The sequence below is a fragment of the Canis lupus genome, chromosome 6 (assembly GCF_003254725.2).
Source record: "Canis lupus dingo isolate Sandy chromosome 6, ASM325472v2, whole genome shotgun sequence".
Classification (NCBI taxonomy): domain Eukaryota; kingdom Metazoa; phylum Chordata; class Mammalia; order Carnivora; family Canidae; genus Canis; species Canis lupus.
Window position 1 is genome coordinate 9410276 of NC_064248.1, and position 15493 is coordinate 9425768.

Below are 15493 nucleotides of genomic sequence, written 5' to 3' on the forward strand. Positions count from 1 at the left end.
GTAAAAAACAAACAAACAAAACAAAAACTAGTAAATAATTTAATTGTTATAATTAAAATAAGAAAGCACTTCAATTTAATTACCACTATAATTTACATAGGTATCACTGTATCTCATGGTGTCTGCATAAGATATTTAATAAATACATTGTAATGTTACATTGGTAGGTAGGAAATTAAATAATTGAACTGAAATCAATCTATTGGCACTGACCAGATCAGTAAGAAGTTTAGTGAATTATCAGGAACAGTGCACATGCTTGACACTTGCACTACAATGTAACAATAATATCTTATGCAATGCATGGTTAAAGACCATGTTGTCCTACCGAAATAGCAAAATTGTCAGGATGCCTGGGTGGCTCAGTTAGCTAGGTGCCTGATTCTTGATTGCATGGTCTCGGAGTTGTGAAATCAAGTCTCATGTCAGGCTCCACTCAGGGAAGAGTTTGCTTTAGATTTCTTTTTCTCCATCTGCCCCTCCCCATGCTCTCTCTGTCTCTTTCTTTCCCTCTCAAATAAATAAATCTTTAAAAAAACAAGCAAACAGAAAAACAAAAGTTGTATTTAACAGAAAAAAACTTAATTGGGTTTCAGTTTTTAAATTTAAATAAAAATTAATTGTACTTAGATGAATTTAAAAATCCCTTTCCTCAGGGATCCCTGGGTGGCTCAGTGGTTTAGCACCTGCCTTCGGCCCTGGGCGTGATCCTGAAGTCCCGGGATCGAGTCCTGCATCGGGCTTCCTGCATGGAGCCTGCTTCTCTCTCTGCCTGTGTCTCTGTCTCTGTCTCTGTCTCTCTCTCTGTCTCTCATGAATAAATAAATAAAATATTAAAAAAATAATAAAAATCCCTTTCCTCAGTTGTCCCAGCCACATTTCAGATGTTCAATAGCTCCATGTGGCAATGGTTACCATATTGGATAGTATTAGACATAGGGTGAAATATAAGACTAATTTAGCGATCTTATAGATGACACTGTTTCAGTAACCAAAGGAAAGCATTATTTTCAAGCATACATATGGAGTACGTAAGAACACTGAGCTCATGTTAGATCATAGAGTAACAATATTAAAGGGCTGGAACTACAGAAATTATGTTCTTTCAGACCATGATGCAATTAACATAAAGACGATAAGAAGAAACTTCCCATACATTTAGAACTTTAAAAACATACTTCTAAACATTCCATGCAATTCAGACAAAATAATGATGGAAAATTAAAAAATATTTTAAGCTGAATGATAAAAATTCTACATATCAAAACTATCATATCCGGATAGGGAAGGATATCCGTAGACAAAAAGGACATACTATCAAAGAAAAGAATTGGAAGATTTGACTGTGTAAAGAATGTTTGTTATCTAAAGCCTCCATGATAAGAGTGAAAAATCAAATCACTACCTGGGAGAAGATATTTGCAAAATATAGAACTGACTAAAAAATAACATATACAAAATAGAAAAGTCTCCTACAAATCCTTAAGAAAAAGGAAAGCAGGCAGCCCAGGTGGCTCAGCAGTTTAGTGCTGCCTTCAGTCCAGGGTGTGATCCTGGAGACCCAGGATCGAGTCCCACATCAGGCTCCCTACATGGAGCCTGCTCCTCTCTCTGCCTGTGTTTCTGATTCTCTCTCTCTCTCTCTCTCTGTGTGTGTGTGTCTCTCATGAATAAATAAATAAAATCTTAAAAATAAAAGAAAAGGAATCCAATAAAACAATTGGGCAAAAATCAAGAACAGGCATTATGCTGGTTTCCGATGGCTGCTGTAACAAATTGCCACAGATTTAGTGGCTTACAACAACACAAATATGTTCTCTCACAGTTCTGGAGGTCATAAAATAAAAGTTTCTTTTTAAAGGTTTTATTTATTTATTTGAGAGAGAGAGAGAGCACACGAGCATGGGGGTGGGGTGGGGCAGAGGGAGAGGGAGGCTGATGCAGGCTCAATCCCAGGACACTGGAATCATGACCTGAGCCAAAAGCAGATGCTTAATTATGTGGTCAACAGAAATGACTTATAGACCCGCTAGATAGGAGAAGGCAGTTAAATAATATCTTTAAAGTTCTGAAAGAAAGGGGTGCCTGGGTGGCTCAGTCAGTTAAGTGTCTACCTTGGGCTCAGGTCATGATCCTAGGGTCCTGGGATGGAGCACCATGTAGGGCTTCCAGCTCAGCAGGGATCCTGCCTCTCCCTCTGCCACCCCCTACACTTGTGTGTGTTCTGTCTCTCTCAAATAAATAAAATAATTTTTTAAAGATTTTATTTATTTATTCACAAGAGGCACACACAGAGAGAGGGGCAGAGACTAGGCAGAGGGAGAAGCAGGCTCCATGTAGAAAGCCCCACATGGGACTCAATCCCAGGACTCCGGGATCACACTCTGTGCCAAAGGCAGCCGTTCAACTTCTGAGCCCTCCAGGTGTCCCTCAACCAAGTGTTCTTAAGCCAATTAAATAACAATTCAAGATTGAGGCTCAAATGAAAGCACTGTTAGGCCAAAGAGAATGAAAAGAGTTTACCCCTGGCAGTTCCCCAGTGGAAATACTACAGAAGGTTGTGTTTCCAGAAGAAGAAAATTTGGAATACCCATGTTCACAGAAGCACTATTTACAATAGTCAAGAGGTGAAAGCAATCTACATGTCCATCAGTGGATGAATGAATGAACAGAATTTGATATATACATTCATACACACAATGAATATTACCTGACCTTTCAAAAAAGAATAAAGTTCTGATGGATAACTACAATCTGGATGAATCCTGAAGGCATTAAACTAAGCCAGTCACATAAAGACAGATGCTGTATGATTCTACCGACATAAGGTATCTAAAGCAGTCGAATTCGTGGTAACAGAAGGTACAGTGGTGTCACCAGGGGCAGAGGGGAGGAAGAAATGGGTACAAGGTTTCAGTTTTGCAAGATGAAAGAGTTCCAGAGATCTGTTGCACAGCAACATGAGTACATATAACATTACTGAACTTCACACGTAAAATGATTAAGATGGTTTAAAAAAGGAAGAAAAGAAAATGTAACCCAGATGGAAAGTATGAGATTCAAGAAGCAACACTGAGCAAAGAAACTGTAAATGTTGGTAAATTTAAATAAGAATTGAGTTAAATATTCTGTTTGCAATGCACAGAATGAATTAGAGGAAAACAAATCTAGGAGTGGGGACACTAGGATGGTGTTACAGTAATTCATTCTTGAACTACAACACCATCTTAATTTAAGGGACAGAATCAGTACCACCAGTCAGTTGAGAAGATGTGGTCAATGAAGGAGAGGCTGTCAGTGATGATGCCCAAGTTTTTGATTGGGGTCCGGGGCAGATGGTGAAGTTAGTCATTGAGGTGTAGAACATGCAAGCAGAGGATTTTAATTTTCTTGATGGTACAAAATAACAATGGGTCTACAATCAGAAGCTCTTTCAAAGATGCTAATTTGAATAACAGGGAAGCTGGCCATGTTGTAGTGTTTAAGAGTTTGCCATCTGCAGCTAGACTGCCTTTTCAAATCCCAAATTCTCCAACTCACTAGCTGGTTAACCTTGAATAAGTTATGTAACGTCTCTGTTCTTTATCTCTCTTTTCTGTAAAAGAGGATCATAATAGACTTACGTCATGAGGTTGTCATGGGGGATAAGTAAATTACTAGCCATCTAGCACTTAGAATATTCATCATTTATTTATTAAGTACTGAATAAATGTTAGTGTAATGGGATATTAAATTGGAAAATTTGGGATTTCAAGATGTAATGTTTTAGAAAATACAACATGTATGACACTCTGAAGTGACTTGCTAGTCTGAGATGAAATATTTCAAATAACAAAAAAAGCCCCAAATAAAGAAATAATGGTTATGCCATTCTTAAGCCCCATGCCCACATCAGAGTCATATGCTATGGCAAAAATTGTTGGAAATTAGAGAGAGGATATCTTTGGAAAGAGATATGCTGTTAGTTCTCCTCAAGGGTAAGGGGTGAGGGTGCTGCCTCCTGCATCTCAAACCTAGAGAGAGGGACCATCTAGAAGATGGTTGAACAATGCCCCAAAGGCCCACAGGGGCAGCATCTGGAACTCTCTTCCATGGAGAGTGCAGGGTTAGCTCTGGTCAAGACTCTGTGGCAATGAGTTAGTTACTCTCTCACCCACCACCTGCTGACCCAGCCTTGCCCCTTCCTTCCTCTGAAGGAGCTCCTGCTCTAGCAATGGGGCCGGGAATGGGTTGTCAGGCAGGTGTCACAGGTCTCACTGGGCCTGGTGGAGAGGGGCTTTGGCTCCCTGAGTTCCTGAGGGACATGGAGCAGAGGCCCATCAAGCAGTTTTACCCAGACACACACACACACACACACACACACACACACACTCACATGCACATTCTTTTGTGTATAAACTTGTGCTTTGGGTACTTTGGCCAAAGTGGGGGACAGTGGAGGGCTTCATAGAGATTTAAACTTAAAGAAATTTTATCTGTTGTTGCCTGTGTACTGACTCTCCCCAACCCCCAACATGCAGAGGCCACTGCTCTCCTTTCAGATGGTTTCCAAAATCCCTGTTTCAGCGCACTTAAGAGAGGTACCCCTCACCCCCAACAACAGAAGGCTATTCTCCAGAGCCCATTCTTCAATAGCAGGGCTGCCGGCTCCTCCAGCTGCCCGTTCTGTTACTCTTCACTAAGGCTGCCAGGAATGAAGAGGGGAGGGGGAAGACGTGGGTGGTGGCAGGAGGCAGGGCCTGGGGGAGAGCTGGGACCCTGCTGGCTCCAGCCTGAGGACTTTGCCTGGCCTCTTTTCTCCGCTGTTGGTGCTCTTGCTCAGTGCTGCCAGGTGAGTGCTGGGCAGAGAGCAACTGGGCTGGCGCAGGGGCCTGGGGGCAGTGGGGGTGGGGGCTGCCTGGGTGCTAGACTGGGTTTCTCTAACTCATGCATATACCAGGGACCTGGGGCGGTATTAGTACAATTCAGATTTGATTTGCTAAGCCTGGGATGCAGCCTGAGATTCTGCAATCCTGGTGATGCCTGTGCATCCAGGGGTCGTATTTTGGGTGCAAGAATCTAGAACGTTTTCCAGGCCAGATGGGGCAACACAGGAGCAGTGAGCCGGGTCCAGCACTGCCCTTGGTGCACGTCCCTCCCTCATGCCTTAATTGGCTGGGAGGGTTTCTGAAACCAAGGGGATCCTGAATTTTTTCTTCCAAAGAACAGAAATGCTTAGAAACATTCTTACCAAAATCATGATGGAATTTTTAAAAATCTATTTACATATTTGAAAATCCCCTCACATTCTGGGCTTTCCACCCTCCCCCAAATCTTGAGTTCACGGGTATTGCTTCATTAAGTAAAATCATTATGCTGAGTGAAATAAGTCCATCGGAGAAGGACAAACATTATATGTTCTCATTCATTTGGGGAATATAAATAATAGTGAAAGGGAATAGAAGGGAAGGGAGAAGAAATGGGTAGGAAATATCAGAAAGGGAGACAGAACATAAAGACTCCTAACTCTGGGAAATGAACTAGGGGTGGTGGAAGGGGAGGAGGGCGGGGGGTGGGGGTGAATGGGTGACGGGCACTGAGGGGGGCACTTGATGGGATGAGCACTGGGTGTTATTCTGTATGTTGGCAAATTGAACACCAATAAAAAATATATTTATTGTTAAAAAAATCTTGACAGGGCTCAAATACTGCCAACTCCTTCCCAAAAGATTTATTTTTGAACTATTTCTCCACTTCTAGAAACAGAATGGTGTCCCTTGAGCTGAACTTTGAAAACAATGCTGAGCCCTAAGCTCCCTTAGTCCCACTCTAACTTGGGGGCTCTGGGCTCATGAGCAAAGCTGTAGATGTGTCTGTAGGAGGGGAATGAGGGAGACCAGAGGGCTGGGGATGGCTAGAACAAATGGGGGAGACTACAAGCTCCCAAGAATGCAGGAGATGAGGGAGGAGGAAGGCCTGTATTTAGGCCCTGGTTTTTATAGAAATTGCCTTTGGTCTCTAGACTTTGGGAGATGGAGCAGTTTTGTGTGAACTTTCCAGGAGGTCCCAGGATTAGTTTTTGGTGGTAACAGCCACAGTGCAGAGGGTCAGAAGAGTGCTCAGAATTAGATATGGAAGCTCCAAGCCATGGGGTTCTTGGGCAAATCCTTTTGTCCTGCTTTTTCTGTTCTCTCTCTCCCAAATCTCCAAAGCTCTGGAGACCCCAGTTCAGTTCCTAGAGCCTCTCAGAGGACATTGGGTGTCTGGCTACAGGTCTGGAGTGGGCACAGGAGAGAGAGAAAGAGAGAAGAACCAGGGATAGGGCCTCCAAGAATTACTAAAATTCCCAACATCAGAATATGCCAAGCCTGCTCTGTGTTAAATTCCAGGTCTGCTGGGAATGTGCTGGAGATGTGCTTAGAGCATGTTGGGCCTGTACTTTGAAATGTGGTGAGGCTGAGAGCCAGACTTGAGAATTTACCAAGTTAGCTTTTAGTTTGGCAATGCTCCAGGAGAACCAGGGCAGAAGCCCCCAGAGCCTTCTGCCTCCCTGAAGTGCAAGGACCCCACAGCCTCACATAAGACAGGGAGAGGCTGCAGGCTTCCTCATAGATGGGGCTTGTTGAATGACGATGTGCAAGCAGCCTGGAAATGGGCTGGTCACTAAATAAAACCCCTCCGAGATGCTCCACTACAGATGTCTTGCTTTACAGAGCTGAAGTGGTAATGGTCAGTGTCCTCCAAAGGTGGTAGTTCTCAACCCGGGAGCATCTGACCCCAGGGGACATTTAGCAGTGTCTGGAGACATTTGGGGGTTGGACATTTGGGGAGAAGTGTGCTACTGGCATCTAGTGGGCCAAGGCCAGGAATGCTGCTAAACATCTCAAAACACACATGCCAGCATTCCCTACCCTAAATAAAATGATCAGGCTCCAGATATCACTGTTGCCAAGGCTGAGACCCACGGCCAGCCGTGGAAGCTGATCTTCCTTCTGGTTCTCTGTGGGACTCAGTATCCCTCCAAATCAAAACTTGGTTGAACATTTACAGAGCAACTTCTTTTTTTCCCCCAGGCACTCCACTAAGTGTTTTCTCATCAATAAGCAAGCTAGTGATTTTGCTTTGTTGTGGTCTTGATTTTCAAATTAGGAAACAGATTTTCAATGACTCATTTTTCTTCCTCTGCATTCTGGAAGAATTACCCAGTGTGCTTGCCAGCACCACAATCTGATTTGCCTTCAAAGTGGATTTTTGTTGTGCCACTGGTGATCTTTCTCCTCCTTTGTAGTGGGTTTAAATACTTAACGATCCATCTACTCTCATTTTCTCGGAGTCTTGGGAATTAGAGGGGGTAAATCTCTATCTTCAGTCTGCCATCTTTAATCATGAGGCCATGATATTGCATCTTTCTAAGGACTGAAAGTAGATTTCCTCTAAAAATCTCAACTCAGTTTTATGGAGAAGAATCTTCAGTGGCCTGATTTACTCTGAGTCTTCACAGTCTGTGACAGAGATAGAAACATAGGGACTGAGTGGCAGGTAGAAGAGGTTCTGACTCTGATTGCTAGTGGCTCCAAATACGGTTTCTCACAGCTCGTGGATAATGATATGGTTCTCTGGTCAATTAAGCCCCTTATAACAGTCGCTTGGAAGCAACTCATTCTATCTGTTCTGACTGCACAGAAGTGTTCATGCTGCCTAAACTCTGGCGTAATGGCCTGTTCTTATCTATATACGTCACACTTGAATAACACAAATTTGAACCCTGCTGGTACACTTACATATGTATTTTTTAAAGTAATCTCTATGCTCAATGTGGGGCTCAAACTCGTGACCCTGAGATCAAGAATGGCATGCTCCTAGCCCGCAAGATGCCCCAGCAGATTTTTTTTTTTTTAAGGAGTTGACAGCAAAAGCCACAATAAAGGCATTTATTTACAACTGCCCACTACACTTCATGGGATGGAATGGAAGGCTACTAGGGCAGGAGTTGAGCCTTAAGTTCCCCAGGGAGGAATTGCTAAGGACGTTGGCAGGGCTGTAGGTCATCCCGTGTGCTGTTGGGGTGGTCAGGTCGAACACCTAGGGTTTGGTGCTGCCCCAGGGCAGCTGTGCACCTAGGCTTCTCCCTGCTGGGCATCGACCCCTCCTCAAGGTAGCTTCCTGGAGGTGGGCAACTCATGAGTGGCTGCAGCTGTCAATGGCTTCAGGCTGGTGGTGCACGTCCAGGCAGATGGGGCAGCTGTGCTGTGCTGCTGGACAGCTGTCCTTGCCTGAGGATCCACCTGGAAGCTGCGTCCATTGAGTTGGGGTCATCAGGCTGTGGAACATCACTATCCTGGAGCCAGGCCAGGCCAGTAGCTGCACCTGCTCCTATCCCTGCCTTCCAGCCTATAGATGTTTTTTTTTCAATATACATAAACTAGTGTGAACATATTTTCTCTTCCTTATGATTTTCTCAGTAACATATTTTTTTCTGTAGCTTACTTTTACTGGAAGAATACAGTATATAATACTCATAACATACAAAATGTGTTAATTGACTATGTTGTTGGCAAGACTTTTGCTCAACAGAAGGCTTAAGTAGTTAAGTTTTGGGGAGGAGCCAAAAGTTATATGTAGATTTTTGACTGTGTAGGTGTCAGTGTCCCCTAACCCCCACACTGTTCAAGGGTCAGCTATAGTTTATAACATGAGTACCCATTTAAATTGCCTTGTGTGTCTTTTTAGGTATTATAATTGGGAAGCTGATATGAGGCAAAATAGGGCATGTCTCATTTGCTGCCATGTAAAAAACTTAGAAATCCAGGTTGTTACTATTACTGGAGTTGAAAGGGAGGCACCTAAGCAAGTGCAGAGAGGAAACAAGGGTGGATAAGTCCTTGATGCAGCTGGCAGGGGGCCAAGGACATAGGTCTGGGAGGGAGAGTGGACTTGGGCAAGTGGAGAGCCACTTCTCTAATATCCGACAGGAATAAGTGGCATGACATGAGGGGGGGCTGCGTGGCTCCCCATCAAAGAGTTTCTATTTTCCTTGTGGAATAAAAGGTTTTCAGGATCTTCTGAAACTGAAGGGATCCAGTGTATAAGAGTTTGGGCTGATTAATGGAAAAAAGATGTCATTTCCTAATTTTGATATCACATTATAGGCATTTTTTAATGTGGGTCCCACAGATTGCTGATTTTATTTACCACTATTTCTTAAAAATTTACTATTATTTAGAAAGATTCAAATGCTTTTAGGGCTAATGTAATTTAAAAGGATGCTTACTTACATTTTAAAATGTTATTAGAATTATGTACTTAAATCTATAATTATTTAATTACTGTGGAAAACTCCAAGTCATTAAATTATATTGGCTGGGTTTGAAAATTTGAAAATCATCACCCTACTGAACTTATAAAGTAACTTGAAAATTTGAAAAAGAAATCATTTAAAAAGATGAATAAACTGTAATTAAGGGTATAATTTTCAACTAAAAGGATCAAATATATGTAAAAAGTAAAAAGCACAAACTAAAAAAGCAAAACATTACAGTAAGTGGTGAACTGATCTAAAAAGCATTACTTGTACATTCCTTTAAACAGTTATTATTAGAGGACTCTTAGGTGGCTCAGCGGTTGAGCATCTGCCTTTGGCGTAGGTTGTGATCCTGGGATCCGGGATTGGGTCCCATGCCGGGCTCCCCATGGGGAGCCTGCTTCTCTCTCTGCCTGTGTCTCTGCCTCTCTCTCTGTGTCTCTCATGAATAAATAAATAAAATATTTAAAAAAATAAATAAAAGCCCCACTAAAAAATTAGAAGCAAAAGAGTAATTTAATTATCCTCAAGGGAAAAAAAAAGAGTTTGGGCTGAACAGGGATGGTGAGAAACAGTGGCTGGGCATTGAGGAGGGCTCCCTGTTGTGACAAAGATAAAGAGCATGAGGGCTGCAGCAGGGTGCTATTCTGTCTGGAGAAGTGACAGATTTCTGAACCCTGTTCCTGACCATGGTCACCTCTCACCATGCAGGAGAGATGAGCCCAAGGAACAATGACAAAGCAGGGCCGAATTTCAAATTTTTATCCAGACAGCTCTGGCTTTAGCCTTATACCTCATTGCATTCCCTTAGTAGACTCTTCTGGGTCTTTTTTCTTTCTTTCTTTCTTTCTTTCTTTCTTTCTTTCTTTCTTTCTTTCTTTCTTTCTTTCTTTCTTTCCTTCCTTCTTTCTTTCCTTCTTTCCTTCTTTCTTTCTTTTTTTAAATTTTTTTTTTAAAGATTTTTTACTTATTTATTCATGAGAGAGAGAGAGGGAGGCAGGGACACAGGCATAGGAACCTGATGTGGGACTCGATCCCGGAACTCCAGGATCACATCCTGGGCCAAAGGCAGGCACTAAACCCCTGAGCCACCCATGGATCCCCTTGGTTTTCTTTAAAATGTTCTCCTTTTCCAAAGCTGGTTAGGTCTAAGGAACACCAGACTAAAGCGGGCCTTGACACTCACTCTGTTCACTTGATCCACATTGAGCCCCCTACCCTAATCGCATCTCAGTGTACTACCTTGATGAGAGTGAAGGCCAGACCCACACACCTGTGAGCAGCTGAGGCATGGTGGCAGAGAAAAGCAGAGGGCAAGAGAATGCATGTTCCCCTGGGGTCGTGTTCAGGTGCCACTGACAGTAGTAGCACCAGGCTAGGTGGCCATCAGCTGGGGAAGTGACTGTTTTCAGAGGGCTCTGGACTCTGACTAGCCTTTGGGAAAGGGACAGAGGGAGGGAGGGAAAGAGAGACAAAGATAGACCTTAGTCTTCTACCACACTGTACAGAGGGGGGCAGGAGAGAGAGCCATACCCACATCCACTCACTATTTTACATAGATGACTCCATTATCTGTAATTAGGAGCCATCAGTCTCGGGAATAAATCAACCAGACCCTTGGAGAAGAGCAAGAAGGATTGCTTTATCTATCCTTGGATTAACAGGAAAGAGGTGGTCTTGCCCTCCTCCTAAAGGACAGGGAGCAACACACCCACACTCATTATTGTCCTCTGGTCCCTAACAGGATGCGTGGCAGTTTCCTGAGGCAGCTGTTGGCTGAAGACAGCAGGCATTCCACTGCCGTGGGGCACCTCCTACTTCCCGTGCTCCTGGGATTCCGTCTTGTGCTGCTGGCTGCCAGTGGGACGGGGATCTATGGTGATGAGCAGAGTGAATTTGTGTGTCACACTCAGCAGGCAGGCTGCAAGGCCACCTGCTATGATGCCTTCCACCCCTTCTCCCCACTGCGCTTCTGGGCCTTTCAGGTCATCTTGGTGGCTGTGCCCAGCACCCTCTACATGGGTCTCATTCTCTATCATGTGATCTGGCGGTGGGAAGAATCAGGGAAGGTGAAGGAGGAGACCCTGATCCACCAGGGGGAGAAGAGCAGAGACGCCTCAGGGGCTGGAAGCCCCAGGCTGCTCTGGGCCTATGTAGCACAGCTGGGGGTGCGGCTGGTCCTTGAGGGAGCAGCCTTGGGGTTGCAGTACCATCTGTATGGGTTCAAGATACCTAGCTCCTTTGCATGTCGTCGAGAACCTTGCCTTGGCAGTATAACCTGTTACTTGTCCCGCCCCTTTGAGAAGACCATCTTCCTAAAGACCATGTTTGGGGTCAGTGGGCTCTGTCTCTTATTTACTCTTGTGGAGCTTGTGCTCCTGGGCCTGGGGAAATGGTGGAGGACCTGGAAGCACAAATCCCCTTCTAACTACTCTTCAACTTCAGAGAGTACCAAAAAACACAAGGATCCAACTGATAACTTCCCAGCGGTGGAAGCCAAAGAGCAGTTCCAAGAAGCAGGTGAGAAGGCACTGGCGTCCCTCCTTCTTCTTGCTTCTGATGTCTTTGTCCTGATGATCTCCCACAGCAGGTCCCTCTACCTCTGGGAGGCACAACTCCCACATGTTGCAAAACAGAAAACCAGGTTCTAGGCAGATGTCTTCTGACCACTGCTCCCATTTCATCTCCCAATCCCCATCTCTCTCAGTTTGACAATTCCTTCCAATGAATCAGGACCAGGGTACTCAGTCTGTTGTACCTCCTGCCTTTCCACTTAGTCCTCTTCCTACTTAGAAAAAGTCTCAGGTCCCATTTGGTTTTCTACTTTACAGAGTTATGAAGCTACCTGACTCACTTCTGAAGGGAACCCTATGATTGGATCTTCTTCCGAACATCCAGTGAGTGGGGATTTACTTCCATGACAAATTAGAGGCTGTTGAAGCATCTCTAAGGGCCATAGTGGCGACGCTGCCTGAAGCATTTCCTGGGACAACTCTCGCTTATGCCTTCCTACCAGAACCTTCTGGTGTCAGCCGCACAATTTTCACGGGCTTGGTTCCAGAGTCAGCCAGCAGAAGCCTCCATAAAACTGTGCTTCTCCCCTGTCCTGCACAATAATACTGCTGCTTTTGGCATTCCTGTTGCTGAATACGATTTCACTGTCATGGTGACTCTACTTACCCTTCCTCTGTTGTTCCATGTTCTCTGCTCCCCCCAACTTCAAAGGCCTGTAACCTATGGATGTCGCCAGCCCCACAGCATTTGTCATATTCAGATTGGCCTTCTGCACATATATAACCCAATGTCCTTGAACATTCAGATTTAATTTATCCAAACACTCAGCCATATCCCTTAGGCAGATTACTGTGAACTCAGAGGCTTATGTCGACTTGAGGCCACTGCCAGCTCGGACTTTTGCTCAATACTTGTTCTCCACTGGACAGAAACTATCCTCTTGTCTCCAGACCAGCAGCAACTCACATCCAGAGCCAAATTTCTACTTTTTAAACTCATATCCCTCATTTCACCCAGAAAAGATGGTAGAGTTTTGCTGCTGATTCGGGGTAAAAGGAAGGGAGGTTTATATCACAGTGTGATTTAGCAGATAATTTAAAACTAAATATCAAGCTTCTCTTTTCTTGAGCCTCTCCATCCCATCTGTCTGAGGGTGTTCCAGCCTCTTACCTTCCTGTAGAAACATCTTCCCCCTCAGATCTCCCTTGCTCTCAAATTCTCAATGACCTGGTTTTGTTTTCTCCTTCTGAACCCAAAATTATCCCTGGGCAAATCAGGAAGGCTCATTCCTAAGGAAATACATTTGGTCCCCCCAAAAATCAATAACTAGAAAATTAATAATTTTTCTTTCTGCTATGCAAGTATTTTATAAAGAATCCCTCATCTACTGTAACCAGAGTCCAGCCAAGTAACCAAGGATGGAAAAAAACATGTCATTTGGAATTCCCCTGATAACCTTTTAAAATAGCTTTATTAAGATACAGTTTCATATGTCATATAATCCATCCACTTAAAGTTTACAATTCAATGGCTTTTAGTGTAGTTACAGAGTTGTGCATTTATTAATACAATTTTAGGACTTTTTCATCAACTTGAAAAGAAACCCTACAACTCTTAGTTTTTACCCCCAAACTTCCATGCTCCTTCCCCCCAAATAAGCAACCACTGATATACTTTCTCTCCATATGTATATTTATTTCCTCTTGTATACAGATTTTCCTGTTCTGGACCTTTCCTATAAATGGAATCAATCATAGAATATGTGGTCTTTGTGACTGGCTTCTTTCACTTAGCATGCTTTTGAAGTGTATCTGTGTTGTAGCACATATCAGTACTTCATTCCTGTTTATGGTTTAATATGATTTCATTGTATGGCTTACCACACATTTTGGTCCATTTTTTGGTTGATGGACATCTGAACTGTTTCTACTTGTTGGCTATTATGAATAATGGTGCTATGAACATTCATATACTAGTTTTTGTGTGGATATACGTCTTCAACTCTCTTGGGTAAATACCTAGGAGTGGAATTGCTGGGGCATATGGTTACTCATTTTAAGGAACTACAAAACTGTTTTCCAACAGCAGCTACACCATTTACATTCCCAGCAGCGATGTATAAATGGGTTTCAATTTATCCACATCCCCATCAATACTTGGTTATCCTCTTCCTACCTTCTTCCTTTTTCTTTCCTTCCTTCTCTTTTTTTCCTTTCTTTTTAAAAATTGTAGCCATCTTAGTGGGGTGAAGTGTTAGCTCATTGTGGTATGGTTCACATTTCCCTAATGATGTTAAATATCTTTTCATGTACTTATTGACTATTGGTATATTTTCTTTAGAGAAATGTCTACTCAGATCTTTCGCCCATTTTTTAATTGGGTTGTTTGTATGTTTGTTGTTGAGTTCTTTACATATTCTGGATACTAGGTCCTTAACTATGATTCCCAAATATTTTCACCCATTCAGTGGGTTGTCTTTCACTTCACTGATCATGTCCTTTGATGCAAAAATTTTTAATTCTTTTAAAGAACTGAATACATTCTTGTTTTATTATTTTTAAAGATTTTATTTATTCATGAGAGACGAGAGAGAGAGCGAGAGAGAGAGAAGCCAGAGGGAGAAGCAGGCTCTCTGCAGGATCCCAGTGTGGGACTCAGTCCCGGATTCTGGGACCATGCCCTGAGCCAAAGGCAGCTGCTCAACTGCTGAGCCACCCAGGTGTCCCAAAAGTTTTTAATTTTGATGAAATTCAAGTTTTTCTTTTGCTGCTTCTGATTTTGGTGTTAGGTTTAAGAAACTGATACTTAATCCATGACTGTGAAGATTGACACCTATGTTTCCTTCTAAAAGTTTTATAGTTTCAGCTTTACATTTAGGTCTGATTGATTTTGAATTAATTTTTATATATGGTATAAAGGTTCAATTCATTCTTTTGCATGTGGGGTATCTAGTTGTCCCTTCACCATTTGTTGAAAAGCCCATTTTTCTTCTATATAATGATTTTTGGCATCCTTGTTGAAAATCTGTTGCTTTTCCATATATAGCACTATTTCTGGACTCTCAATTCTATTCCATTGATCTGTATTTTTACTCTTACCCTAGTATCACATGTTTTGATTGCTGTAGTTTTGTAGTAAGGTTTGAAATTGGAAAGTATGAATCCTCTTACTTTGTTCTTCTTTTTCAAGGTTGTTTGGCTATTTGGGGTCTCTTGAAATTCCATATGAATAAAACTGCGACTTAGCAATCCTCAGTATTTTCAGTAAAGAAGGAAGTTCATCTCAGAAGTATGGCAGGATAGAAAAAAAAAAAAAAAAAGAAGTATGGCAGGATAGAAGCCATAAGGACCTTAAGGTGTCATGGGACATTGTTTGCCACTCAATACATAGGCAGACATACAGACACATACACACTTACATTACATTCATGGTAAAAAATCAGTAAATCAGTAACTGATGAGACCACTTCTTCCTGCTTAGTCCATATTAAGACTCAGATTCTTCTCCTTACAGTATTCCATAGAATCAGTATTATTGTAATAACTTTGTACGGGGACAGATGGTGATTACACTTCTCGTGGGGAGAGCTGAGTAATGTACAGAATTGCTGAATCACTAAGCTGTGCCCTGAAACTAATGTACCATTGTAAGTCGGTTATACTTGAATAAATACTAAAAAATAAAAAAAATAAAAAATAC

The 15493-nt window shown here is 42.7% G+C and overlaps 1 protein-coding gene across 1 annotated transcript; it reads left to right on the forward strand.

Moving 5' to 3' along the window:
* The first annotated feature begins 4732 nt into the window (after window positions 1–4732).
* On the forward strand, window positions 4733–15116 carry GJC3 (gap junction protein gamma 3). Its single transcript, XM_025426116.3, has 3 exons — window positions 4733–4831; window positions 11025–11800; window positions 12112–15116. Exons 2-3 carry the CDS (start codon window positions 11026–11028, stop codon window positions 12117–12119), a joined length of 783 nt encoding a protein of 260 aa, XP_025281901.1. The 5' UTR covers window positions 4733–4831; window position 11025; the 3' UTR covers window positions 12120–15116.
* Window positions 15117–15493: the final 377 nt, after the last annotated feature.

What these genes read in the sequence shown, in the direction of transcription:
- GJC3 (XM_025426116.3), top strand. Translation starts at nt 11,026, where the DNA reads ATGCGTGGCAGTTTCCTGAGGCAGCTGTTGGCTGAAGACAGCAGGCAT.